A 27,794-nucleotide genomic window follows, 5' to 3' on the forward strand; every position below is an offset into this window, starting at 1 on the left:
TCAAACCCGGCGTAGAAAGGTCGCAGATTAGGCTGAGAAGTGAGTGGTTTGCTTCAGACAGAGGTGAGAACACTGGATCGGCTGAGTGATGATGTCCTGTGGCACGTGCTCCCCCCGCCCCCAAGTCACCGCTGCCACTCAGCCTCGGAATAGGGACGTTAGCACAGGAAGGCCAGGCAAGCCGCCCCCTCGGCGCCAGGCCTCATTAGGTGACGTGTTGGGAGCTGGAGGCAGCGGCCACATCACCCTCCAGCCACGGTGTGCAGCTGAAAGCTGGGGCAGGCACCCCGGTTATTGTTGAGATAACGGGAAGCCTCCTGGCCCCTGACACTCAGCGTCTGAAAAGGACTGTGCTGGACGGGAGAGAGGAAAGCCCGAGGCAGCTGTTACACGACCCAGCGCCGAGACCCGGATGCCAGGGCTGCACGGTGCCGGGCGCCTGGCCTTGGAGGGCAGGCGCCCGGCACCCTCAGAGCATCTTGCCGCAGACCCTCGGGACCGGGTGCCAGCACTTAGAAGCTGCAGCACGTCTGCCTGAGCCGCAGGAAAGCCGGGACCGCTTGCGGGCGGGCGCAGGAGGCACAGCCTGGCCTGGGAGCTGCCCATCAGCTCGGGAGACGCACCGCACCCTCGAATGCGGCCCTTGTGCTGGGGCTGCTGCGGCCGACGGCAGCACAGGTGGCAGCAGGGCTGGCTGTGACTTGGTGGACAGGAAAAGCAGCTCAGTGCCCCCGCTTAGGCATCAGCCGCCACGAGGAGGGGCTCTTGGACCCCAGAATCCCAGGGCCAGGCAGACCCTCAGCAGGTGTCTGAGGCTGGTTTCTGTCTGAATGGAGCCAAGAATTGGCAGTGGTTGGTAGACATGGGTCGTAGCTGCTTCTCATCAGGCTCTGCAGAAAGTCAGGGGGCAGCCGTGCGAGGGGCCACAGGAGGACCGGCCCACGGCCCCTCAGCAGACGCCTCTGACCCACCTCTCGGCTGAGGCATCCGCGGCCTCCCCGGCCCCTGCCTCCCAGCGGCCAGCAGCCTGAGTGGCCGCCCTGGGCCTGCACAGGCTCTGGGTGTGTCAGAACAGACTTTGCCAAATACAAGTTACCGAAATTTGGAAGCGGTGGGGCTCCAAAGCAGGTCTCGGCTATTTACCGAAACCGGAGTGTCAAACCGGAGTGTCGGTCAGGACAGGGGTTGGGGCCCCGCCAGCCTCACGCATTTGCATGGACACAGGTACATGAAAGGCCCACCCGACCCCTAAGGGGGTTAAGATTTAACAAAAACAAAACAACAGAAAAACTGGTTCTTCGTGTAGGTGAACTCAGTGGAAAAAGTGACGTCATCGCAGCTTCTGTGCTTGTCAGGCCCGGAAAGCGAGACTTCGGGCAGAAACGAGCTGCCGGGGCCCCTCTGGCCTCTTGTCGTCGGCCCCCGCTTCAGAGCAGATGTGGCACAGGCAGGTGGCAGTGGCCTCAGGACGGGAGCCCGGCCGGGTGCTGGCGTTCGGTCCGCTCTCCCTTAGTTGTTTGAAGAAAGGAAGCTGTGCGGCCGACGGTGTGTGTGACACGTTGAGGAGACCCGTCCGCTCTCAAATGCTGAGGCCAGAGGACGTCGGGGTCGGTGTCCACAGCGCACGTGGTTCTCTGTAGCTGTGCCGGCGGCTCCTCCGTAGCCCCCCTGCGAACTTACACTGAAAGTCAGAGGTGCTGGAAAGAAAAGTCCTAGCCGTCCCTTGTCCGGCAGCACCGTGTACGAACAGCAGAAGTGGACCTGGCGTGTTCAGGGCCGCCGGTCCCATGGGGGCTTCGAGGACCCTGGAAGCCGGCCACCGTGTGAAAGCCACTGCTCCTTTCCTCTGGGCGATGACGTTACTCACAGAAAGGCCGCGGGGAGGTGTGACACAGTGGGAACCGCAGACCCGCAGTGAGCTGCTGGGGGGTCTGAGCGTGCCTGTTTCGAGTGTCAGGGACCGCTGCTCCTGCCCTCCGGCCCGGAGGGAACCCCGCAGCCTGCAGAGGTCGTGACATTAGGCTGGGGGCCACCAGACCCTGTTTGCCGGGCGCCCCTGCACCGTGCAGGCCCCGAGCCCGGCATCTGTGTGCACGGCCGGTGGTGACGTCCGGCCTGAGACAGCCTCACTGACGGTGTTTCCTCTCCTCGCTCTGGCAGAGACAAGAGAAGGCTGACAGGTCCTCGGTGCTGGAGGTGGAGAAGCGGGTACGTGTGTCTCGTCCTCGGCCACCTCCCTCTCCTGTTCTAACTTGGCTGCTCGGGCCTCGGGAAAGTTTTTCTTAAGAGGCGGGAGTTGCCACATTCCGTTCCAGCTCGATAATAAATTCTTTCCATCTGACTCTGGACAGCAGTTTGATTGCTAGTCCTTTGGCTTCCTCAGACGGTCAGTGCTTTTCACACATTCCAGTCTTGGGGGCGCAGGGAAGGTCATCATGTCATTGTTCTGCCTGTAAGCAGATCTGCACACGTTCATGTGTTCGCGCGCGCGCACACACACACACATACACACATGCACACATGATCCTTGGTCTGTGACAACCTCCTTGGTACCTCATCCACTGAGGAGTCTGCCTGGGTTGGGGTGACACAGGGACAGGGGAGCGTGCGGGCAGCGTCAGGGAGGCGTCTGCCGCTTCACAGACATGGTGTCAGCTCTCCGTCTAGTCCCAGCACGCCGGGCGGCTCCCTGGGAACTGGGGAGAGCATGCCCGGAGGTGACAGTGCCTCGTGAGCAAGGGTCCTGGTCACATTTGAAATCCCGTGCTTTCTAGCTCAGTGCCCTGGTCTCTTCCCGTTTGCCCATCTTCTAATTTGGTGGGAGGCTCAGGAATGCGGTTTATCAGTGAGGCTGGTCACACCTGGGTGTGGTGTGCGGGACCCCTGGCGGCGGGCGGGCTCCCTTCTGAGCCCACCAGATGCTCAGCAGTGCGCTTGTCTCCCCACAGGAGAGGCGTGCCCTGGAGAGGAAGATGTCCGAGATGGAGGAGGAGATGAAGGTACGGGCTGCGTCCCTTTCCCCCCTGGGGTCCCTGCCAGGGCTGAGCAGCGGAGCACAGGCCCCTCCACGGTCACTGCGCAGGACCCTTCCAGAAGCGTGTGGGAAGGCCGAGAGCGCCCTGAGCCGGTCCACCCGGCCGCCTCAAAGCCCCTGGGAGCAGAGCAGCCAGGTCGGGCCATCCGGCAGGCTGGACAGACGCGAGCCCGGCTCGAGCTGTTGAGGCTCCGCAGCCCTGGCTTCACCCTCTAGGGCTGGATGGGGGGTCTGCAGCTCTGCAGGCCTCAGCGTAGGCGCCCAGGGTGCCGGCCGGCCCACCGCAGGCCTGGCAGGACGCACAGCCCCCCCCCCCCACTGTGCAGCAGCGCCCGCCCGGTGCCCCGAAACACTCGGGAGCTGGGCGCTCCCCCACTGCAGAAGCTCGGGCCACAGGCACTGCCCTCGCTGCCTCCCACTGCAGTGACCGTCCCTTATTGTCCCCTTGGGTGGACCACTGTTGTCCGGCTAAGAACTGGCAGTCTACCCACAGGAGTCGGCCCTGCTGTGGAAGGGGGTGCAGAGCTGCTCGGGGCCGCCTGTGGGGTGCTGGGAGCACCCAGCCTCGCCGCATGATGCCGCAGGCTGCGGCCGCTTAGCCCTTCCCAGCTTGCCTTCCTCCTCCGGGACCGCACTTCACCAGATGTGAGATGCTGAGCACTCATCTGGTGGCACATGGTTACCCGGGAGCCTGTCTGTGGGCAGGGGTCTCCAGTGTGCCAGTGGGGAGACGCTTGGTTGTTCACTGAAATGAGCTTTGCAGGACTTGACAAGGTCCGAGTTTGCATGAGGGCCAGGGCTCATGTTCCAGAACGCAGGAGGCATGCCAAGTCCTGCCCTTCGTCCTGTGCTCACCGTCCCAAGGTCACCATCCCACAGAACCCGAGCAGCGCCTGCTGTGTCTCAGACGGCGACGCTTCGTGCCTTTGAAGTCAATTCAGAACAGCGAGAACTAGAGATGCTCAGTGGTTAGCTCCCCTAGCAGCAAAATCAGTCTGCCTTCAGCTTCTCCAGTTTCCCCAAACCACCCCACGCACCCCGTTCTCTCCTCTGTTTGTGGGGCCCCTTGAGTTACGCCGTCTGCTGTGAGGCAGCCGTTGGCAGCGGTCACTACAAAATGGCGAGAGTGCTGCTGGGAGCAGTGAGGCCAGACCTGCGGCCTTCTGACGGAGCTCAGGCAGCCCCTGTGTGTTGGCCTCGTCCTCTGCGGCAGTCCTTCCCACGACGTCCCAGAGGGGACAGCGAGGGCCTCCCCTGTGTGCTGCCCTCAGGTGGCGGCCGTGGGACCCGTCCGGCTGGGACTTCCTGAACTAGATCCCAAGTTCCTTGCTTTTCTGAGCAGAGATTGGGATTCGAGGCAGTGTCTGCCCTCGGTCCAGAGTCATTTGCTGCCAACTTTAAATTCAGTTGTTTAAACAGTCACATGGCTGTGTCGGCCCCAGACCAGCTGGTGCACTCACGGTGAGACTGGCTTTGTGTTAGTTTAAAAATGCGCCCATTCAGTCAGACGCTGGCAGATGCGGGGAGCACCTGCCCGAAGGCCCCTGACTTACCCTTTGCCCCAGTCGGCACCGGCGGCAGGTGTGCAGGTGGCCCGGCAGCACCAGCCCTGTGGCATCTGTGTCTGTGCCTTCTCTGGAGGCAAAACCTTCAGATGTGCAGGGACAGGCGTTATAAATGGTGTGGCCGCCCGGAGACGGCTGAGAAAGCGCTTCCAGGCCGCCTAGCTCTTCGCCAGCGCCATGTGGTGACCCGCGGCCAGGGTCCCTGCTCAGGCAGCCAGCCAGCAGGGCAGGTGACGGGCTCGTCCAGCCCGGGACCCAGTGGAGCTGAGGGCCAGTCGGACCCGTGCTTGGCGCATATTCAGTCGGGAGCAGGTGGATGGGTGACCCCGAGGCAGCAGGAGCTCAGGGACGCGGGGTGCCTCTGGCCCTGTGTTTCTGAGTCTGACACATCCGGTGGCACATCCAGGGGGGATGGGGGCCGTGAGGTGTGGCGCTGTGGCTGTGACACCGTGTGCCTGAAAGGCCTGGACTTGGAAGGGTGAGGTGTGTGACCTGCCCAGGTCATAGGTCGGCTCTGCGCCCACGTGTCGTGTGAGCTGCGCTGGCCTGTGCTTGTCTCGGGACCCGGTGGCCCCTGTGGCCCCTGTGCCACAGCCCCCACCAGCAGCCCCCCAGGCGCTTGCATGAAGGCCCCGCAGCCCGTCTGCTTTACTTGTAATTGGTCCCACTCTGGAAATGTCGTGAGCTCGTGCAGACCCGAAGCCCTGCGCGCCCTGCTCTGAGCCTGTCCCCCGCTCCGAGCCTGTTGAGTGCTGCCTGCTCCGGAGCTTCTGCTGGACGGCCCCCTGCCTCGCTCCCCGGTGCTGAGAACCTTGGAGCCCCCCACTTCGATCTGCTCGTCCTCACATGTCAGACTGAGCCGTTTCCGTAGTTCGCGGCTTTGGTGCTGTTCTTTGGGCGACACGGGCCACCGCACCCGGTGACCCAGACTGTCGCTCGCTTTGGTCCGGTGTCGGCACCCGGAAGGGCGAGAGCCCGGGACTTTCCGCTGGCCCTTGAATGGGGTCCATTCAAGCCCGTCGCGCTATTCCCACGTGCTGCTCCGTGACCCCTGCTCTGTCCTCCCCCAGAGAAGGCAGCGGCCCGGCCCCTGCCCCTCGGTGGCGACACAGGACTCGTCGTGCCCCAGCTTTTTCCGAGCTGGTCGTCCTCCCTTTTGGGGACACTCAGCAGTTTGTCTCTGCTTGTGTTTCCTTTTCACTGTGTCCTTCCGTCCATCCATGCCCTCGCTGCTTCATCCTGGCGACTGTCACCCCTCTGACCCTTCATTTCCATCTCTCGTCCGCATGGCGGGACAGCCTTTCCTCTGGTCCTCGCGGCCTTTCTGCGGTCAGCACAGCCCATGGATTGTCTGCCTGCATCTAGGAAGTCCTGTCCCCATAATGGAATCGTTCTTCTGAGTTTCAGGGTCAGTGCAGATGTCCACTGAGGGAGGACAAGTAACAGGAGGCAGGCCATCTGTTGGTGGCTTTCTGGGGTCCCTGTGGGGTGTGAGGAATGCCATCCCTGGACACCGCTGGTGTCTGCACTGCGAGCGCTCAGCCGTAGGCCCGAGCGTGAGTCTGCGTGTGGACGGCCCCTCCGTGGACCAGGCTGGCCTGGGAGCTGTGAGCCCGTGAGGCACACGGTTGGAGGGCCTGGGTCCTGGAGCAAGTGACGGCTTCCCCCGAGCACACAGGTGCCAGGTGCCCGTGTGCAGGTGCCGCGCCACGGAAAGCGCTCACACCGCAGGTGCCGGGTGCCCGTGTGCAGGTGCCACGCCACGGAAAGCGCTCACACCGCAGGTGCCGGGTGCCCGTGTGCAGGTGCCATGCCACGGAAAGCGCTTACACCGCAGACCCTCTCTTACTGTCCTTGTCTAGTTTTCAAGGTGAGAGATAACTGAGGTAAGAGGACCCAGAAAGGAAGCCGGCGGGAGTCGGGGGCAGAGGAGGGTTCAGGCAGCAGTGGGTTTAGGACACGCCGAGTCCTCACGTCTGGTCCAGTGATGGGACGAGTTCCCAAGGCCGTGGCTCCACCAGAGCCCCCGCCACGTGCGGACTGCCATTCTGAAAAGCCAGCAGATGTCCTTTTGGACAGAGCGCCTGGTGCTGTGCCCGTGCCGACCTTCAGCAGAGAGCCCGTGGCCGCTGAGAGCCGGACGCCGGCCCCGCCCGCTGTGCTCCCCTCGCCCTGCCACTCTTCCTCCTGCATTTCCGTGCATGCAGCCCCAAAACAAACAAAAGTCATGTGATCTGTCCTACTTTTATCTCTTGGTCTGTCTGTCTCTCTGTCCGTCTGTCTGTCCCCTCCGTGTTTCACTCTGCAGAACCTCCACCAGCTAAAACAGATCCAAACCTTGAAGCAGATGAATGAGCAGCTGCAGGCCGAGAACAGGGCCCTGGCCCGAGTCGTGGCCAGGCTCTCAGCATCCATGGAGGCCTCGGAGACCCAGGAGCTCTAGCCCTTGCCCCCCCTTCCTGCTCCACTCCAGGCAGGTGCTCCCTTCCCATTGCGTCCAGAGCCCTGGGCTCCCCCCTCCGTCAGAGCCCCACGCAGGTTCCTGTACAGGTCGGTCACGGACGGAAGGTGCCGGGGCTGACCCCACGTCAGGGGAGGCGGGGGAGACCTTGCTGGCCCTAGAGACAGACGGGCGTTCTCACCCGGCTGCACAGGTGTGCAAGGGCACACGTACCTGCGTACACACACACGCCTTGGTGCAGCCATTGTGAAACTGAGGTCACGCTTTCTCAGTCAGCCCCCCAAGTGCAGCCCGGTCCCCAGAGCAGTGGGGCTGGGCCTGGGGTGGCCCAGGGCAGGGGCTGGCAGCACGTATGGTGCCCAGGTCCACGCCCCAAAGAGCCAGCAGTCCGAGTTGAGCCAGGCGCCAGCATTTTCTCAGGGTTCCTGGTTGATTCTGCTGTGAAGCCAGGTTGAGAACCATGGCCTTTTGGGGACCAGGCAGAGCCAGCCCCCCCACATCTGACAACATGCCAGATCGGGGGGCTGGAGCTGCTGTGGTCCAGCCCAGCTGCCAGCAAAACCCAGCTCCTACGCACCCGGGTAGATCTGGGGGCACCCTCTGTCCTCCCACCCTCATCTCGGTCACAAATCTTGAGGCCCCAAGGATGTGTCCCCCACCCCCTTGCAGTGTGGACTGAGGCAGAAGGCAGGCCCTCCCTCATGGGGCCAGCTTTGCAGAGGACATGGGGAGACGGGACTGATGGTCCACCGGGAGCGTCTCCCTGCACGTGGGTCTCAGACAAGCTCACGGGTGTTTGCCCTCCGACCCGAGATGGTGTGGCGGGGCCACTGCTGAGCAGTTTCGCTCTGAAATGGGTTTTAATTTTCAGCAACAATCAAATTAGTCCTGACCAAGGCCTGTTCATCTTTCTGCCTGTTTGCTTGTCCCTTCGGGTCGTAGCTGGCAGCTCGTAGCCCCTGACCTGAAGCAGCCGAACCACCGACAAGGCCTAGCAAGTACCCTGCCGCGTGCTGCCAGCACCCAGACCCAGCGGGGGGCCACCGGCCTGCCCCTCCTCACGGAGCCCCCGGGGGGCTCAAACCCCGCACTTTGAAATCAGCTTCACGGTTCCCAGAAACTTGACCTCGGGTGAACTCGGGACCCCAGCAGTTGCCCCAGTTCTCTTTAGTTTCTGTCTTGGTGCGAGACGGTGTAGCAGCTGGGACGCAGCCGACCGTGGCTCCCGCGTTAGCAGACATGGCACCCTGCCCTCTGTCAGGGGCTGTGCCCAGCACTGCACGTGCATTTCACCACCTCTCCCCCAGAGCGGTCGTCTGACTATGAAACGCCCGTTCCAGGTCAAGTGACTTGCCCCGATCGCACAGTATTTGGTAGCCAAGGCTGGACCCACTGCGGTGTGAGTCGTCCCCATGAGGGTCCAAACAGTGCAGAAAGGACCTGGCAACAGCCCCACTGTCCCCACTGTCCCCGCTCTGCGGGAGGCCTGCCTCCCAAGACATCCCACCACTGTGGGCACGCTGCCCGGCGCGTGGTCATCCATGGTGCCGCCTGCCCTTCGGTTCTCTGGGTTTGTTTTCTATAATCCTGGGAGGAAATGCCCATCTCGGGGCACGTCGTGGGGTCCAGCCACTTCCCACCTGCCAGGTGGTCGGAAGCCAGACAGCTCAGGCAGCTCCCCCTCCGAGTCCCTGTCACCCTGCAGCCCCCTGGGCGCTGCAGCCTCGGGACCCTGTGTTGTCCTCCTCTGACCTCCCTCATCAGAGTCTGTAAGACGCGATGTTCGAGAAAACGTGTGCTCACGTTTCCTTGGCCACGGTCCCTGCACCTCACACCGTGGACAATGGGAAGGTAGAAATTGGGAGTTGATGCTCCGAAGCTCCTAAACCCTCGAGCCCACCGCCCGCTCTGTGCTCTTGTCATGCCAGCGCCAGTGGGTCGGGGGTGAGGCTTTCCCCTGGTTTCTGCTTTCCACTTCTGGGACTTTGCGATGCTCCCTTAAGATGCCCCTTGGAGCAGGTCGCAGCTGGGCAACTGCCTTTCAGAGAATTGAGTTCTTAATGTGGAAATAAATCCCAAAGTTCGCTGAGTTGTTTGTCCATTTAAAAAGGACGAGGGCAGCTCAGATGTGACCCGATGAGCTGCTGGCCGTGAAATGCAGTCGTCGCCGTGTTACTCCTCCCGGCCTGTGGAAACACGGCTGTCAGTGTCCCCCGTGCCCGGCTGCAGGCCCAGTGCCGGTGGGAGGTGCGGCGCGGAGGCCATCTTGGTGGTCAGGCCACAGGGATGGGGACGCGGCAGAAACCCACCGGCGCCGCTGTGACTGGTCGGAGGGAGCAGAGGCAGATCGGAGGACAGGCTTGAGTGGGGTGTTCGTGTTCTCTGGAGTCAAGTCCTCTTAGTAAAGTTTGTAGATCACCTGCCCGCCCGCCCTCATCCACGGAACCCACAGGTCAGACACGTTCGCGCCCGTTATGCCTGTGGGTCTCACAGACGCCCCAGTCTCTGAGGGGCTAGGGCTTGATGCTTCAGAAACCCAACGTGTTGCGTGGTTCACCCAAGGTGACAGAGCGTTGGTGACAGTGCTGGCATTTCAGCCTCTGCACTTCCAGTGGCTTGTCGCCCCTCCCACGCCACCTCTAATGAGGACATGACCTTGGACTCGGGCACACGTGGGCTCAGCTCAGCTCTGCCACTGAGCAGCTGGGCCCTGGAGCACGTACTGGGCCCGTGAGCGTGAGCACCCCCCAGTGTGCGGCCTCTCAGGCGCTTGGTCCTTCCCCTGACACAGGTTCCTGATGCACACACGTCCCTGTGTGCAGGACACACAGGAGGCAGCCCTGTCCTGTCGGTCACTTAGCTCCCTGCGCGGTTCACCAAGCCAGGATGAGCAGCGCCCGGCCCCCTGACCCCGAGCTCTGCACAGACGCCGTGTGCACCGTGTAACCCCCGCCAAACCCACTGGGGGTCAGGTGCTCCCTCGCCTGTCAGAGTGCCTGGTCACCGATGGGGACCCGGCCGTCAGGCTGGGCCTGGGGCTCATGGATCCTCTGGTCCCCAAGTTGGACAGCTCTGCAGGATTCCGAGGTGGCAGAGCGAATGGGGTGGAAATCGCCATCCCGCCCCAAAGCCCGTTTCCTAGAATGACAGCACCGCCCTGGCGCTGCGGGTGGACAGCTTCGTCCACGGTGAGCAAGGCCTCCTGAGGCCGCTGGGTGCCTGTCAGTGGGGAGCTGAGGGGCTGAACGCGTACCCAGCGCTCCCTGCACGTCACAGCTCCGTGCTGAGCCGATCGGAGCGCCCTGGGCTGTGGTGGACGTGGACACGTAGCTCCATCACAGGACCTTAACCCCCGCTGGGCGCACAGCCGCTGCACGTGCCTGGTTTTGGTGGGGTTGAGGCAGTGTCCCCCCTAACTCTTTGCTCACCCCTCCCTGTGTCCTCACCAGCTCACCTTGGCACTGTCCCCAACTTCTCTAGACGAGAGGTGACCTCAGTGGGAGGATACGCAATGTGAGATGTGAAGCCTCCTCACCAGGAAGTGAGGTGTCCACAGGCGCCGTGGTCCCCCTAAAGCCCAGCATTACCGGCTCAGGCATTTCACCCCTGGGAGAAGGGTGGTGACAGTCCCCTCCGTAAGCTGTCCCAGGAGCTGACCTGGCCTGGTCGCGTCAGGTCTAACACCTTCCTCATCACCCTACAGGTGTTAACAGAACTGAAATCCGACAACCAGAGGCTGAAAGACGAAAACGGCGCTCTCATCCGAGTCATCAGCAAACTGTCGAAATAGAAGGGGCTCCGGGGGCCTGCGCCGCCCCAGCCCCGCTTCCAGCCCATGCCTCCCAACCCGAAGGGGACGTGTGGGCTGGAAGGACACTTGTCCCTGAGCCCCTGCAGCGCCTCCCGCACGCCCACGCCAAGTCCTGGGACAGTTTTAACTGAAGCCTGACTGACCGTTCACGCCACATGGAGAAGCGACCTGTCCACAGCGGATGGGGCAGACACGTGCGGCCTCGGCCCAGACGCCAGCCTCTGGCTGCCGCTGTCCGATGGAGGTGAGTCTGACGGCGGCCACTGCAGGCCCCTGTTTGGGACGTCACCCAGGCAGCAGGGCACGGGAAGAACTGCTGCTGGCAGATTCCAAGCTGACACGAGTGCGTGGAGGTCTCCGCCAGTCTTCACCGCTCAGGAGCCAGCTTTCGCCTGACCCGCTCCTCCGGCCCCCGGCGGCCCTGCCTGTCCACCCCTTCAGTCTCCTTTCTCCTGCCCCTCCACCACCGTGCGCCCCCGTGTAGATGGCAGAAAAGAGCACCCGGTCCCAGCGGGCTGGCCCTCAGGGAGCACAGTTTCTGCTGGGGTGCTCTGGACTAGAAGAGTTGCGCTGGTGGCAGCACCCCAGCCCCTCCCTGAAAGGCCAGGCCGTGGCGGCCGAGCCGGCCCTGCAGACGCTGGCAGAAAGGTGGGGCTCTGGACCCCCAGCCGCCTCCCTGCCTTGGCCCTGTCCTCTTAGCTCTGGCTCCTGGTCCTCGAGAAATGACATCACAAGGGGGCATGGGGGGGCAGCTTGGTGAGAGGGGGACTCTCGCGTGGAGGAGGAGGGGAAGATGTGCAAGCACCCATGGACACTTGCAGCCTCATGCCAGAGAAGACAGAAGGGGACAGCCCGTCGTGCTGTGAGGTGGGGGTGACTGACAGGCTCTGGTGTGTAGATTTAGGGGAGAGGGTAGGTTTCTCAGCCGCCGGCAGAAGTAACTTCCTCATAAAGGCCTACGGTGTGGGACGCCTCAGCCCACGGGGGCATCACGGAACCCGAGAGCAGGGCCCGGCGGGCATGTGGTCCAACTTCCCACTGTTGTGCCACGTGGACCCCCCGCCACCACAGCTGCCACCCACGGCCAGGTAGCCTCTGTGGCCGTCATTTGCCACGCAGACACTGGGCGGCTCTAATGACCGCAAGTTTTTCCTGACAAATCGAGGTCTGCGGCGGGCGCTCGTGGTGTCCGTGCCTCGCTTTGGTGTGACAGCCCAGCAGACACGTGCCCTGGGGGCCGCCCCTTAATCTCCCTTCCCGCCGACGGGTTCCTGGTGGCATACTTCTCATGCTTGTCACATCTGGGCCGTCTTCCTCTAGACATTGGCCCCTTTTACAACATGCCTGGGCCTGGGCAGATCACCCCCGTGGGCAGCACAGAATTCACCCCCTGGCTCTTGATGGTGACCCAGTATTAATACTTGAAGTATCTGCTTTTATGGGCCTTTTAGCCCCTGACCGGTTTATTGTAAGTGTGCAGCTCGTTGGAACCCTCCTCGCTAGGGGTGGCCGGTGGCACTCAGGACGGTGTGGTCCGCCATTGTCACTTCCTTCCAGAGAAAGTCCGCGTCGTTCTCCACGGCCTTCCGAAACGTCACGTGCTCTCACACCAGAAGCTGTAACTCAAGACCCCAGTTCCAGAAAAGGAGATAAGCCTCCTCTGGCAAAACCCCGCTTTTGGAGCGCACGCGATCTTCTCTCCCGTTCCCGACCGTTTTGACCGATTTGTGAGAGAAGCTCTACTGGTGGGGTGTGGGCTGTCCTGGACGCCCGTCAGCTCAGTTCTCAGGGAATGGGTCGTGTCCTCCGTTCGGGGAGAATCCTCGGCTGACCGACTCTGCCAGCACGTCCTGGATACTGGGGGACGGATGGGGGGCGGCCGCCTCTTGCTCAGGAAAAGAAAATTGAGTTGTTAGGAAGACGTCTTGTCCCTCCCCCGTGCACCGCGCTGGGGCTGGAGGGCCCCAGCCTCCCTCAGACCTGCTTGTGCCTTTCCAAACGCGGGACAGGTTCTCAGAACTCTCCCCTCCTGGCCCCTCCCTCGTGAAGATGCCTTTTCTTGCCAGAAAGTTTTCCTCGTGATGAAAGAGTTACTAGCTTTTCAGTCTCAGGAATACTGGGTTCTTTGGCCAAGAACCGTGAGAGTGCAGGCCCTCCTGGTGACTTGAGGTCCCCTCGTCACGACACATGGGCTCCATCCCGCTGTCCTTCCAGAGAATAAAGCCGTGTCCTCAGCTCCGTCCTCGGGGGCTGCAGCCCCCGCCCTCACCCGCTTTTCAGACACTGCAGCAGCCCAGCAGCTCAGGCCAACGGCGTGGGCCCAGGCCTGCCGCTTCAGTCTTTGCATGAATATCGGGATAGGAGAAGGCTCTCAGCTCAGCTCCTCACCCTCTGTTCTCATTAACTTGATTTCCAAAGCCCAGCCGCACCCCCGGAGGAGTGCCTGGCCGTGCACAGTCTCTGGCTGGACTTGAGCTACTCCGCCCGTCGGCGTCCCAAGGGCTCTCCCCTCTCCCAGACCGCTCGGGCGTGGTGACCTGGCCCAGCCCTGTGTCTAGTGCAGCCTGGGTGTTGCCGGTAAAGAATGTACAGAGCAGCCGAGCCCTGGACTTGTGGCCGACCCTCCGCGGGGTGGGCCCCTTTGAGGGTTCCTGGGGCTGCACCCCTCATCTGCGACTGCAGGATGCATCTGCTGCTCCCTGGGGCCCCCACCCCTTGCTCACCTTCCTAGATTCCCTGGTTGCTCTGAGGCCCCTGGTGAGGGAGGTGTCCCATCTCTGGGGCCGTTCCCCCCTCCCCCCGCCCTAAATGAGACATACGCCTGCTGGACCTTCCACTCAGGAAGCAAGGAGGCTGGAACCCCACGTACCAGCCTGTGGGTCCCACACATGTGTGGGGACCACCAGGGGCTTTAATGAGCCACAGCTGAGGGAAAGGAAACTGAGCCAGGCGCCTGCTTCAGGCCCTGACTCCTGGCAGCCCAGGCCGCCAGCACGGGAGGTGGCATGCGGGCAGCGCGCTTCACAGCGCAGCCAGCCTGCTCGCTCCTCAAAAGGGGAAGCCGACGGGGCTCGGCAAGCAGGCCAGCGGGAGTGGGTCCTGGCCCACGCCCCGGGGGAGCCACGGTTCCCGAGCTTATCTGTGTGCCGCGTCCTTCCCTCCGAGCCACTCTTTATACCGGTGCCACCCCAGCTCTGGGCGCACAGCTGTCAGGCCAAGACCTCGGTCCTGTGGCAGCGAGAGAATGATCCTGAGTGAGAGCTCAGCCTGGGGCTCCACCGAGCGTCTCCTCGGCCCCAAGCGCTGTCGGAGTCAGGGGGTCCACGCCGCTTACGATGGCCTTTCCTAGAGCAGGCCGGAGGAGGATGCCGGGGGCCCGGAGGGGTTTGCAGAGTCAGGTCCACAGGGCTTGAAAGAACCGGACATCAGGTGACAGGGCAGGGGCCCTGCACAGGAGGGGTCTCCGGAGCAGGGGAGCGCGTCGGAGATTTTAATCAGCCCCCTGATGGCGATCGACCTGCTCAGGAGCGGCAGACCCTAGCAAGGATGGTATTGATGCTTCTGTTCTGATTAGATTGGAAAGCAAATCAGCTCCGTTGCAGCCCAGGAAATGCCATTGTCAGCTCCTAGGGAATGGGTGGTCTCGGGGGCTGAGAGCCGGCCAGCAGGTGCACGTCCCCTTTGAGAATTGTGGCCGAGGGTCAAAACCAAACCTGGGTGTGGAGCCCATCCTTGGGGAGAAGTGTTGGTGACAAGTAGGCCCCACTGACCAGCACTCTGGCCTCGCTCACCCTGAGAGGTTTGGCGACCGGAGCCGCCTGTGGCAGCAGCCACATTTGCCAACCGGGAGCTTTGGAGAGCAAGTCTGGGTGTCCTGGAGCCCCACAGCCACTTCTCTGAGCCACGTCCAGTCCATTGGTGTCCCATTCTGGGCGGTGAATCCACCAGAGCAAACGTCCTGTTTTTTCTCCCCCAGACTCCCTACAGCGCGTCTAGTAAACTCGTGCTTGGGTGGCCCCTCAGGATGTTCACGTCCCTCCAGGACACACGCCGCCTGCTGTCTCGCCCCCACACCCTTTATTCCTTGCTCTCCTCACTCGGAGCTGATGGTGCTTTCGGGAAGGTTTTCCACGAACCAGCCAAGACCAGAGCTGCCTGGCGGGGTGACACCCGGCCGACCCCAGGTCCCCGTAGCCGGGCCAGGGGCAGCATGTCTGGTTTGCTCGGGCCTCGTCCTGAGAGGTGGAAACTGTGTCCTCGCAGAAAAAATCTGACCATTGGTGTATCTGGACGCTGAGCCCGGGAGGCTTGCTGTCTGGGGGCCGCGAACCTTCCCACCAACCAGACTCGGGGGCAGGAGCAGGTCCTGGGAGGCGCATGTGCTGGACACCACTCACTGCCCTCACCTGAGTGTCCGGGACCACACACCTGCCCGAAACCTGGGGCAGATCCCAGCTTGTCCCCAGGGGAGCCGAGGCCAGGTGACAGGCCAAGGAGGGACACGGGTGGGCGGCACCGAGCACCGGGCATAGGTTCTGGGCAGCAGCCCCTCAGGCCAGCACTCCTGAGCCCACCACCTGGCTGGCACCTAGTCTCCCTGAAGAGGGACGGAGCGTGTCACCCTGCGTCCCCGTCCTGGAGGACAGTGGCTCCGGACTCAGGCTTGGCTCTGGTTTCTCTCCCTGACGGGGTGCGAAGGGCTTCTGAGAACCACGCGGGTCTCAGTGCCTCTCCCACCTGAGGGGAGCGTGTCTTTCTCCGCCCGCTTCGCCCTCACCCCCCACCGCAGCCCGCTGTAAATACGCCCCGGGTGGGGTGGGGACGGGGACGGGGACGCCAGGCCCGCTTTGTGAACTGAATGTACTTCTATGCGACTTTGAGTGGCCTTTCAACCCTGAGATGAATTTGTTTTACTGGTGGTTGTTATATAGTATTATTAAGTATAGTGTTTGAAAGTTTGGGAATAGTAACATTCACATTCTGTGATGCCTGTGAACACAACAGTATTTATAAATCAGTAAATAAAACTGTGTTTTAACTTTGTGACTCTGGCTTCACTGTTTAGGGGATGGGATTTATAGGCTCCCGTCTGGGGGCGCCCGTTGCATTCCACGTCGTCATCCTTGCACCGGTGGCCTCGCCCTCCTGCCTGTCTCGGGGACAAGGGGGTCACCGTCACTGACAGGGTCCCCGAGTCAGGCCCAGGAGAAGCCGAGATTGGAGGCTCGACAGTGATAGGAATCAGGGCTCCGGCTTCCGGCAACTTGGGGTGTGGCTGTTCCTTTGAGACAGCAGGACTCAGTGACCAGGGCGCTGGGCCCGGAGAGGTGGCCGTGTCCCCTCAGCCCCTGCCTTACACGCGACGGTCCCCACTTGCTTCAGGAGAATAAAACTGCCCCAAGGCTCCAGACGAGAACAGGCTGCGTGGGATTACTGGAGGTCAAACCCAAACTCAAAACAAGGGCCAGGCCCAGGCGGGTCTGGTTTCTCGTCAGCCCCATTTCTGCCCGCGGAAATCCCCGGTCACCCGTGGTGCGAGCACAGGGAGACTCCTCTCTAGCGGAAACATTCCTTTGCCCTGCTGTCACCCAGTGGCGTGTGGCCCAGACACACGATGTCACGGCCGAAGCGCGCAGACCTGTCCTGGGCCCAGAGCGGGAGGAGCGTGTGTGAGGCGAGGGGCTCTTGGCGGCACGTGAACCCTCGCGGGCCCGAGGCCACGGACGAGCGCGCACCTTCTCAGCCGGGACCCTGCCGGACGGCCACCCGGCCTCCCTGTGAGGGACTAAAGCCACAGGACCGTCACTGGCCCTCGTGCTGGGACCTGACGGCTTGAGCTGGGGCCCCTGCTGCCTCAGGGCCAGGAGACAGGTCCACAGGCTGAAGTGGGGTCTGAGGACAGAGCTGAACCCCGTCCAGGCCTGGGGACAGTGCCACCCTGCTCTCTCCCTAAAAACCCTGAAGCCCCGTCTTTGGTCCCTGATGGCTTTGCCTGTGAAGCAGAGATATGAGGTTCAGCGCCAGCCTCCTGTCGGGTCAGAACGTGCCCGTGTCCCCAGGCCCAGCTCTGCAGAAGGGACCCGGCCCCGCCACCGCCCTTCCCCAGGAAAGCCGTCACGGGGACACCGTGTGCCCATCACCCACCCAGACTGCTTGTCACCCCCTCCCCTGCCCGGGGACGCCCAGCAGACACAACTAGAGACACCCCACCCCCAGGTTTCTTTCAGCTCATTTCTTTAATAAGGAGACGCAGCTCATTACAAAATAATTTGACAAGAGATCAGACAAGAACAACAGTCCACACGAGGGTGTGGAGAGCATTGCCAAGCTGGGCGGGGGGCGGGGGGCTGGCGTGTGTCCTCCCGAGAAGGTGGGGTTCCTGGGGCGACCTGGGCAGGCGAGGGTCTGCCCGCCCTGCTTTTGAAACTCTCAGGAAGCAGCAAATCAAGTCCTCGGATGGGGGGCAGGGCAGGACGGTCAGGCTTCTGTGAGGTCGTCCTGGTGAGGAAGGCTGGGTGGGGACACCCCACAGTCACCCGCTCGGCCTCAGCACACACACTCGCCCTCACGCTGGCCTCACTCTGCCGTGGGGGGAGAGTGGCGGGCACCAGAGCGAGCCCTGCGCCCCCCCCCCCACTTCTCCAAGCACCCGGTCGGCTCAGACACAGCCCCTGGTCTCCCCGCCCTTCCATGTCCTCGGAAGGAGCTCTCTGGGGCGCTGTGTGCTCAGGCATCGAACCTCGTGAGGGGCAGAGCCCTCCAGCCACCTTGGCTGCCGGGCACGCCTGCCAGACACTCAGGCCTCACCTTCTATGTTCCCAGAACTTGTCGGGTCCCGGGGGGCGAGGGGCTGCACACTGGAAGCTACATGTCCCCCTTGGTTTCACATGATGACCTGGGACCCCGGGAGTCCCCAGCCCCCCTCTCCCCACCTCTGCCCCCAGGCGCACCTGACAGGGCTGCCCTGGGGCGCTGACGGGAGGCGTGGGGTGTCCCCTGAGCCATGCCCATCCCAGCGCGGGCTGCCCTCTGTCCGACTGCAGGAGGAACCATGTGAGAGGAGCAAGACCCACAGCTGCCTCCGGTGTCCCCCAAGGCCCCCCGCCATTGCCATCCAGGGACCCTGACCCCACAGGCCCCAGAAAGTACCCAACACGGTGGCGTGCCACCAGGGCCCTGCCCACCGCAGGGTGGAGGTGGACGTGGATGGTCAAACCTTGGGGGCGGGGTGGGAGAGCCGGCTTGCCAGGGCAACATCTCCTGAGGCTCCACCAGGGCCCTGGACACCGTCCGCTTCCTGACAGGCTGAGCGCCGGAGGGTGAGCGGACAAGCCCTTCGCGTGTGTTCTGTGGGGAGCCAGTCAGGGCGGGGGCTCCTGGGAGGGGGCAAGCCAGTCCCGGCAGGAGCCCTTTATGGCTTTTCAGTTAATTCACACAGTGGGTGAAGCAGACGCCAGACAGCAGGCCGGACACAGAGCTCGCTGCCCCGAGGGTCGGCCCCGCAGACGGATGTGCAGCTGGCGGGGACCGGCCTCCAACGTCCCCACGGCGGGGCAGGTGGCGGCGCGCACCGGGGCTTCTCGCTGGGGCCGGGCGGGGTGGGGGACGTGAGGTGGCGTGGGGTCGGCACCCGCCATGCACTATTTACAGAAGTCAGAGACATGCACGGGACGAGCGAGGCTGGCTGCCGGCGCTACCGACAGCTGCCGTCTTTTATGCAACTAAACGCACGTGGAGGGTCGGGCGAGGCTCAAATGGCTTCAGAAGGTTCTCGTTTTGTTGCTTAAAAAATAAAGTATATTCATGTGTCTTCAAGTCACAGTGTCCCCTTCTCAGTATTGCAGCTCAAAAAGCAGGTGACGTGAAACCCCTGGCAACCAGTCTGGCCCCTGGGACGGAGGGCGAGGGGACAAGTGGCCGTGGGGTCAGCTGCCACGGAAGACGCAGGAAGGCCACCCACAGTGTAATTTCAGACAACAAATCACATTTAGTAGAGTGTGTCCAGGACAGACTTCTACTTTAAAATCATTTGTTGTTTATCTGAAATTCAAAGATGAATGGGCGTCTTGTCTTTTTATCTGCCAAATCCGGCAACGGTGTCCTGGGGTTCTGGGTCCCCAAGATCAGACCTTGAGACGCTTCCCTGTCCACCACCCCCAGGACTCTGAGGGCCCCGGCCAGCCTCAGGGGGGACAGGGCAGGAGAGGGGCCGAGCGCAGGCGGGCGGGCAGTGACGGCTCAGTGTCCGCCTACATCTGGGGGGAGACACACGAGGGGCAGCCTCTGTGTGATCTTGGGCGAGGCCAAGGCCTAACCCAGGTGTTAGAGTGCGGCTCGTCCATCCCCGACCCCAGAGGAGGGTCCTCAGCCGCTCTGCTCGGCTGGGGGCTGCAGCGAGCCCTCGCTCCACACCCCTCCCGCTGAGGCCCCGGGTCAGCGAAGCCACCAAACTGAGTGGGCAGAGGACAAGCGGGGCACGGTCTCCGGGACCTGAGACTGGTCTCAGCCTCCGCTGAGGGGCCCCTGGAGCCACTGCTCCTCGCTGTCGGGGCGGCCCTAGCCCTTCCCTGGCCCCCAGCCTCAACTTCCATCTCCACAGGCCACATCTGCCTGTCGCTCTGGCAGAGGCGGTCTCCCTTCCGGAATGCTCCGCAAGGAGAAAGAAGGCAGCTTCCCGGCCTCCCCCAGTTTCTGGGTGTGGTTGGGTTTGGGCTTCATGGTCCCTGGAATAGACTGGGGCCTGCGCCCCAGCTCCCTAAGGGCCTCAGAAAGAATCCTGCGTGGCAGTGAGGGTTCAGCATGACATCCTGCGGTTCGGGTAACGTCATCCCTCGGGTGGAGAAAACTTACAGAAGTGTGTGTGCCCTGTCCACGGTCCAGACAGGTGCCTTCGGCTAGGAAGGCTCAGCTGGGCCACGTGCCCACCCCAGGACCCGCGGAGCCCGGGAGGGAATTGCTCTGCACACCCGGTCACTCCTGGCACCAACACCCCACCTCTCAGCTACCGGTTCGGATCCCTCAAGGCTGCCCCCTACAGGTGGGTCCCGGGCACTAAAACCCAGCCTGTCTCCAGGCCCAGGGACACCCAAGCCACCAGAGATGCCTGCTGGTCCCTTTCCTCCCTGTCAGGACAGTGGCCAGCCCTGGGCTCTGGAATGGCTGGACGTGGCTCATGGGAGAGGCCTCCAGGCAGGAGAAGGTGGCCCGGGAAAGGGAGGAAGGCTGACGGGACGGGGTGAGAGTGATGGCAGAGGGTCTATGGTACGGTGTGTGGGGTGCAGGGGAGGGGCTGAGCGAGGGAGACCCTGAGAAAGCACCAAGGTCCCACAGCTCTGGGGAGGGGAGAAGAGACCAGCGACTTCTGATGCCCACCTCTGCAGGAGCCCTACTGCCCTACAACCTCTGCCAGCACACACGTGTACACAACACGTGCGTGCACAGGTGCACACACAGGTGCACACAGGGTCCAGTAACGACTTCCCAGGCCACTGGTAAGAAAGAGACGGGTCCCTGTGAGGCGGGCGAGGCTGAGCCCGGCTTCCCGCTCTGTTTCCTCACCCCTACTCCAACCGGACAAGGTAGCAAAGCAAAGACCAAACACCCTTCTCCTTTCGTTCAGTAAAATCAAAAGACACTCTGCACCTTGTTCGTGCTGGGTCCTCAAAGCCTGATTCTCACCAACAGTGTCCATCTGTCTCAGGCGCCTACAGGAAGCTGAGGTGGCCCAGATGGGGCAGGACAGGACGTGCCGCCACTTTTGCTGGGAAGAAGAGACCCGTCCCCAGGCTCCTGGGGACGCTGTGCGTGAACGCAGTGCCAGGGCCGGGGGGCTTCATGGGCGGAAGGGAGAGGCCGCAGGGAGGGAGGCCAGGCCGGGAGACGGCCCGGCAGAGCGGTGCCGGCCTGAGGCCGTGTGGGGCCGACGTCTTGCCTGGATGAAGGTTTGGAAGGGGACTCAGTGCAAACTTGACTAACATATATATGGCTTTTTATCAGTGCTGGGGACAGAAGGTGAACAGGGAACGGGACACACCTGAGCGTGGGGTAGAAACCCTAGCAGGGGTCCCCACCGCCCGTTTGGAAAGAGGCCCCCTGACTCATGGCACCCAGAGAGAAGCCTCCCTGAGGAACAGCGGGGTGAGCCCTCCGCGCGGGCTGCGCGGGGCCATGCCAGCTGCCCGTAAGCCCCTGGCAGGGAGGGCGGAGAGGTGGGACTAAGGGCGCTCTCGGTGCTGCTGTCTACGTTACCCAGGAAATCTCCGCCATCCGTCCACCGTCCTCCCCCTTCTTACCTGGGCCTCGGGGGGAACTAAGAACAGTTAAACCTTCCTTACAGCTCTCTGGCTCTGAACAGATGACGTGTCTTCCGACAGCATTGCTCCACTTAGATTAAAAGAGAAAACACAAGCAAAAGCAGGATGCGGAGCGAGCGAATGGCCTGCAGGCTTATGTTCTGCCAAGGGAGAAAGCGTCTCTTTCCCCCTGGAGGGGTCGGAGAGCCAGAAGCTTCGTTTTGGTCTGTCTGGGTAACAGGTCTTCTGTTTCTTCATAGTTAGATATTAACTGTCAACAAGAGTGAGGACCCGGGACTGGCGTCCCTGTTAGCGTCCGACCAATCTAGCGAAGAGTTCACGTCCACGAATGTGCCCGGAACAGCCCCCGCGGGGCAGCCACAGCCGCCAGCAGGAAGTCTATGACGGCCTCAGGGCCTCGGTCCTTGCTCTGCACAAATCTCGTCTCTGCACCTTGCCTCCCAAATAGCCACCCACAAGGAAGAAGGGAGCTTCCGCCACCTGACCTGAGGGTCCTGAGCCCTCTCCACACGCTGACCTCCCCTTCCACTCAGACCTGCGGGTCCCCAAAGAACCTTCTCTTCGCTCACAGCTTCACCGTCCATGGCTCATTCCGGGAACGCGGAGAGATGCTCACACACGCGCACACATGCACACACACGCGCACACACACGCGCGCACACGTGCACACATGGATTTTTGGCCACTGTGTTGCCTTCTTTGTCAGGAAACAGGAAATGCTGCCATTCTGTTGGTCCAGAACGCTCAAAAAACAGGAAGTGCTGCAACTTTCTACCAAAAGAGGGCCTCACTCGGGTGGTGCTTAAGTGAAGCTGTGATGGAGTGGGGACCGTGACGAGGCATGCAGCCGGGCAGCTCCTGGGATGACGACAAGAGCCAGGCTTCTCTGTCACCACGTAGGGGACTCTCTTCACAGCCTTCGGAGGGAAGTCGGTCTTTAAAAAGACAAAAAGGAAGGAAAAACGAGGACACGACCACAGACAAATGAACAGGGGAACCTCTAAGGGTGCGTAACTGAGGTATTGATAGCTCTGGGTCGCGTCCGTGTCTGTCCTGGCGCGCGGGCGCGGCGCGCCGCCTACTTGTTTTTGCCCAGAAGTGCGTCCACCTCCTCCTCGGGCTTGAGCGAGTGCCACTGGGCGATGGGCCTCCGGGGGTTGGCCAGCATGTCGGACCAATGCCGCAGCTCCGTGCCCGTGGAGTTCAGGCCCGTGAAGATCTTGCCAATGGCCTCGTTCTTGCCCAGCTTGTCGTAGTCCAGCACGGTGACCACCACCTGGACTTTCTGCAAGGAACACAGGAGGGGGCGTTTGGCAGGTGAAGGCTGGGCCTCCCATGACTGACTTCTCCCCTCCATCAACCTCTCCTCCAAAGGAGTGGAAGGCAAGGCCCATCAGGCCCCTACTAAGACAAAACCTACTGGAGGCAGAGGCCGTGCCTATTGGAAATGACCCGAGGCATTTACTAAGCGCGTACTGTGTTCTGGGCCCCGTTCGGCCGCTTGGGAGTAGAGGGCTGTGAAGAAAAGTGAGCGGATGAATTTCGCCTCTAATGAAAGCAGACACATGCTCGAAACTTACAAGACAAAGAAAGCGATGAAGGTTACATAGGGAGGGAAACACAAGATACTACGGGAACTCAGAGGAGGTGACCTATGAACTGGGAGGTGAGGGCACCTGGGTACAGGCACAGAGACACGAGTGCGTTTGGTGTTATGAAGTGCAGCGTGAGGCGACGAGGAAGGGATGAGGCTGGTAGGTGGGTGGGGTCGGCTGTACAGTGTGCGTTTGATCCTTTAGGCTGCCAGCGGGACCTCCTGCAGCTGTGGGCCACGAGGCACAGCCTGGGTATTGTAGCAGAGAACCCTGGCATGGGGGTGGAGGAGGGTGGGACTGGTGGCAGGGAGACCAGCTGGATGCCACAGGGGTCTGGGGAGTGGATAACGGGGGCCCAGACCAAGGCAGGGGTGCTGGAAGGAAGAGGTGTGCGGCGGAGATCAGGGGCTCTTGGTGAGCAGCTGGGCCGGCCGGCACCCTCGGTCCCTCTCTCCTGCCGCCCTCCAGCTCGGGCTCATCCTTGAGGACGAAGATCCGGAGCCCCACCTGAACTGCTCCGTCTTCATATCCACCAGTGTGGTTCTGTCCCCCAGCGTGTTGGCCACCTGCCCCGCCGCCCGCCGGAACCCCCTCTGCCCACCCAGTCCCGCCGCCGCCGAGCACCTGTATCTGCTCGAAAGGGATCTCAAAGCTGAAAGACTCGTTGAAGTACGGGTTCAGTGTCTTCTTCTTCACCGTCGTCTTCTTCTTCTTGAGCCGCTTGCCGTTCTGCATCAGGTGGATCTTCACGTAGGGGTCTGTACGGGGGAACCCCAGCCCAGAAGTCCCGTCAGCCCAGGCTGCCCGCGGCCTCCGAGTCCAAAGAACACGGAATAGGTGTCCAGTTCAGGGTGGCAGGACGGTCCCCACTGGATTGGCGGCCAGAGCACGGCGTCAGGGCCGTCCCTGAACCTAAGTCGGGTCTTGGCCAGAAAGTGTGAGGGTGGCTTGGTGATGTTTGTCCCAGGCAGGGCAGGGGAGGCTGCGAAGGGACAGCACACACCTGCCACCCCCCACCCAACCAACCCAGACCTTACAGATGAGGAACCGAGGCCCACAGAAAGGATGCCATCTGCCCAAGGTCACACCAGTGGTCAGTGACAGGGCTGGGCTGGCAGCCAACCCTGCTCGTTGGAGCCCAAACGCCAGCTACTTCTCAGGGAGGTAGGGCGGAGGCAGCAGGCACACCACCGCCACCGGGCCCCCAGAACTCCCACCTGTGGGGGGCAGCCCCGCCCAGAGCATTCCCCTCCCCAAGCCCCCTCCCGGGTCGAGCTACAGAGCCTGTCCTGGAGAAGTGTCCCAGACTGTGGTGGCGTCACAGAGGGAGAGCCCTGTCCACGTCCTCCGCTCCCCGAGAAGAGACAGACCCCTTAGCCGCTAAGTCACTGGGGGAGCCTGTCTCCCGTGGCCCCAGGGTATGCAGAGGGGCACAGAATGGCGACTCAGAGGAGGCAGGGGGCCTTCAGGGAAAGGGAGGGGCTGGGGGCCAAGCCCCTGCTGCCCGGTGCTGCCCTCAGGACCCACAGGTGCTCGGGGACACTTGTCTCCCAGGGCGGAAAGCTTGTGAGGCTTCACCGGCTGGGGCTCCGGCGGGGACTGGCTCGCCGGTGCCACCCAGTGGCGGCCAGAAGCTCTGCGCGTACCTGAAAGGCCGCCCACGTCCATCTTCTTCAGGTTCTTGGCCTCCAGGATGCAGACGGTGAGCTTCCCGGCCGTGGGCACGTAGCGCAGGGAGATGCAGATGTCGCCCAGCTTCTCCGGCTGTTCGGCAGGGAAGCAGGAAGCGGGGTCACCCCCGCCGCCCCACGGCCTTGAGCATGGCCAACCCCGGCTCCCTGAGCCCGGCTCCCCGCGCCCGGCTCCCTCGGCCCCCAGGCCTGGTCCGCGATGGCGAGCAGGTCTCTCAGCTTCTGACCGACCCCCCACACCCTGCAGCCCCCCCGCTGCCGCTCAGCACAGCCCCTGAGAGTGACAGGCTGCGGGCAGGGCGGGCGAGCGGTGCCTGGGTGGGTCTGCACGAGGCGGGCGCGTCCCTGCTCCAACCCCGGCCTCGGCGAGGTGCTGGCGGCAGGAACAGGCGTGGAACCCAGCCAGGGCTGCGTGCAGGGCCCGGGAGACAGCGCCTCGGAAGCCTCCCTCCCACCCGCCACCCACGGACGTCGCCCCGTCGGCCACTCCATGCAGAGCACGTCACATCCCTTTTCTGATGTTTTTGTCCTTGCACCTCTTTCGCGTAGACAGGGCAAGGGTTCCTCGTGACCAGCGAGCGATGGAGGTCCAGAGAGGGGCGAGTGTGGGGGGCAGGCAGGAGTGCGGGCTCCCCGCTCCTAATATCTCTGCGCCTAGACACCCCCGCAGAGTCCCTGCTTCTCAGCTACGGGCCGCCTCACCCCCTCCGGCTCAGGGTGCAGGCCCTTCCTCAGACAGTGTGACCCCAGCTAAGGAAGGATGTCTGCGTGTCTCTTCCCACCCCTCCATCACCGCCAGGGACTGCCCGGCACACTACCGGGGCTTGGCCGAGACTAACCGCACGCCTGGGCACCCAGTAGGTGCTCAGTAAGCATCTGACAAGTGCATGAATGCTGTAGCAGTTGCTGAGAGCACAAGCCCCCATGCTGGGAGTCCTTTAGGACAAATGTAAACGTGGGCTTTCCTTGTGGGTAAACTGAGGTAGGGTCCAGCATCACTGGCCTTAAGTGATAGGCTTAGGAGTAATGAGGGCCCCTGCCCGGTACCGACACCTACTGGACGCTACACGCTCTACGCAGATGGTCCGTCCTCACCCGCAGAGACCAAAACAGAACCCGTTCCGAGGAGCCCGGGGTCACCCAGCTGGGCCTAGCACAGTCGCCCGCCTCGGCGGCCCCCGCCCGCCCGCCCGTCACGCTGCCTCGGCTCTCACCTCCTCCTTCTCCCCGCCCTGCAGGTCTCGCCACTCCTCGATGGGCTGGCCCAGGTCCACGGTGTTCATGGGCACCTTCACTTCTCCGATGATGTCGTGTTTGGAGAAGCGGTCGAAGTCATAGATGGCCATCACCAGGGTCTTGCCCCCCAGCTCCTGGTACGGCACCTGTAGGCACAGCGAGGTCAGGGAGCGCAGGGCGGCTCGCATGCCCCCAAGGCTGCCATGGGCGGGTCCCTGGACCCGGCTCTTGTCCCGCTGCTCACAGGACTCCTGGCGAGTCTGCAAACACAGATGAGCCTGGGTTCCTGGGGGGGGGGGATAGCAGCGGGGGGCTGGCCTGCTCCTCCAAGAGGCTGAGCAGTGACCTCACGAGCAGGTCACAGTCCAGCCCGCCACTGCTCCAGAAGGAGCTGGTTCCCGGCCTTCGCCCCAGCTAAGGACCCAGGAAAGGTCTGCAGGACGGCGGTGGGACTGGGACCAGAGGGAGCCGGTCTTGTCCTCCGGCCCTCATCACCTTGAAGGTGAAGGTTTCGTTGAAGGCAGGGTTCAGCGTCTTCCGATGGACTTTGGTCTCATATTTCTTCTTCTTGTCTGGAAGGAGGAAGACTTTGACGTACGGGTCCGAGGTGCCTCCCATGTCCAGGGCAGGCAGTTCCGCTGCCTGCAGAACGCCGACGGTCAGCTGTGGAGAGAGCGAGGCAGGGCCTGAGTCTTGGGGTGCTCCGGCAACGCCTCCCCAGAGGCGGGCAGCTGGGACGTGGGCGCAGGCTGGAGCTGGAGACCGAGATTGGTCCCCATGTCCATCTCCAAGAATTTGGACTAACACAGGGGTCACTGAAATTGAAAGGGCCACGGACTTGCCCAAGGTGGGCGGGCAGGTGGGCAGCAGAGCCCGCCTGGACCAGGGGCAGCCCGAGCGGGGTGGCAGCCCGCCCCTCCCACCGCTCGGCGTCCGGCCCAGCCCCACACACCTGGTTGGCCTGAAAGTCATAGTCCAGGGAAAACTGCAGTTTGCCCAGGTTTTCCGGCTCCTTCTCCTCCTCGCCCTCCCCTTCTCCCTCCGTCAAGCCCGTTTCTGCATCGTCGTCATCCTGTGGGGGCTGCAGGGAGAGGAGGGACAAGTTGAAAGGAGAGAACAGGGCGGCCTGGCCTGGCCCAGGGGCAGTGGGGTGAAGCCGGCCCCTGTGCAGACCCTGGCGCAGAGCTGGGGGTGGCAAGGGGCCTGTGGGGGTGGCTCGGGCCTCAGAGACGCTGCCCTGAGTCTGCACGAGGCTCTGGTCTGGGTTGCCTCTCCCTGCCAGGCCCAGCTTTGCGTTGTGCCAGGTGCCCCAGGGCTTCTTGGGGTGGGGGTGTCGCCCTTGTTGGCCCCGCCTTAAGACCGCCCCCAGCTCAGGCCCCGCCCACCGAGGGCAAACCTACCGGAGCGCGGTCCAGGCATCCAGGAGCAGGTGAGCCCACAGAGGCGGGAAGAGAAGAAACGATGTAAGAGCAAATCCCGCAGCTCAGGCACAGCCACTTGGGGAGACCAGGCTGGGCTAGGCTTGCGGCATTCTTGGAGTCCCTCCCCCACACACACTGCAGGTTCCTTTGGGGCCCCCGTGCGCGCACACACATGCATGTGCACACGTGCACACACATGCAGAGGCCATTTTGCTCCTTGCCTGGCTGCTTCTTGAGATATCAGACCCTGCCCTCCACCCTCTGCCCTCCACCCTTGAGTAAAAGATTTCTCCCAGGACGCCCCGTGGGGAAAAGAGCTCACAGGGGCCTCTGTCAACACAAAAGGAGCAGCTAGGGGCTGTCAAAGGGCCTCCCAGGCCGACCAGCCCCAAAGTTGTGACACAACTCGAGGTGGCTTCCCCGGCCCCGTCCTGGTGCCTCATCCACCCCCCGCCCCCGCCCCCACTGGAGGTTTGTCCTCCAGTCCCTGTGGCAGAAAACCACAGGTGCGCCCCAGTGGTGGCCTCCCGGGTAGTGGGGTTCTCTTTCCTGTCTTTTGTCCCACTAGCCTCTTTTGAGGTCAATATAGCGTTGTCTTCCTCGGCCGTTTCAAGGACGGGTCCGTGCTAGCGCGAGTCCCCCTCTCCACTCGCGGGGGGACAGACGC

General features: G+C 62.8%; 2 protein-coding genes across 5 annotated transcripts in view; one reads left to right on the plus strand and one right to left on the minus strand.

Annotated features, from left to right (window-relative positions):
- Positions 1–15,910, plus strand: part of PPP1R12B (protein phosphatase 1 regulatory subunit 12B) — a 108,000-nt gene extending 92,090 nt beyond the window's left edge. Inside the window, 3 exon segments of the mRNA XM_019638030.1 lie at positions 2,161–2,208; positions 2,949–2,999; positions 10,764–15,910. Coding sequence (XP_019493575.1) covers positions 2,161–2,208; positions 2,949–2,999; positions 10,764–10,850 — 186 coding nt within the window. The 3' untranslated portion in view covers positions 10,851–15,910.
- A 1,178-nt stretch (positions 15,911–17,088) lies between these two features.
- Positions 17,089–27,794, minus strand: part of SYT2 (synaptotagmin 2) — a 53,758-nt gene continuing 43,052 nt past the window's right edge. For 3 of the 4 annotated variants that reach the window (XM_019638035.1, XM_019638033.1, XM_019638034.1), the window contains exons 4-9: positions 26,659–26,778; positions 26,202–26,369; positions 25,685–25,852; positions 24,426–24,543; positions 23,404–23,537; positions 17,089–22,469 (exon numbers count right to left, since the gene is read on the minus strand). In XM_019638035.1, coding sequence (XP_019493580.1) covers positions 22,263–22,469; positions 23,404–23,537; positions 24,426–24,543; positions 25,685–25,852; positions 26,202–26,369; positions 26,659–26,778 — 915 coding nt within the window. In that variant the 3' untranslated portion in view covers positions 17,089–22,262. Of the gene's footprint in view, positions 22,470–23,403; positions 23,538–24,425; positions 24,544–25,684; positions 25,853–26,201; positions 26,370–26,658; positions 26,788–27,106; positions 27,373–27,794 lie in introns of those variants that run through there. The other variant, XM_019638036.1, reaches the window with a different exon arrangement.

Source organism: Hipposideros armiger, unplaced genomic scaffold, assembly GCF_001890085.2.
Source record: "Hipposideros armiger isolate ML-2016 unplaced genomic scaffold, ASM189008v1 scaffold_37, whole genome shotgun sequence".
NCBI lineage: Eukaryota > Metazoa > Chordata > Mammalia > Chiroptera > Hipposideridae > Hipposideros > Hipposideros armiger.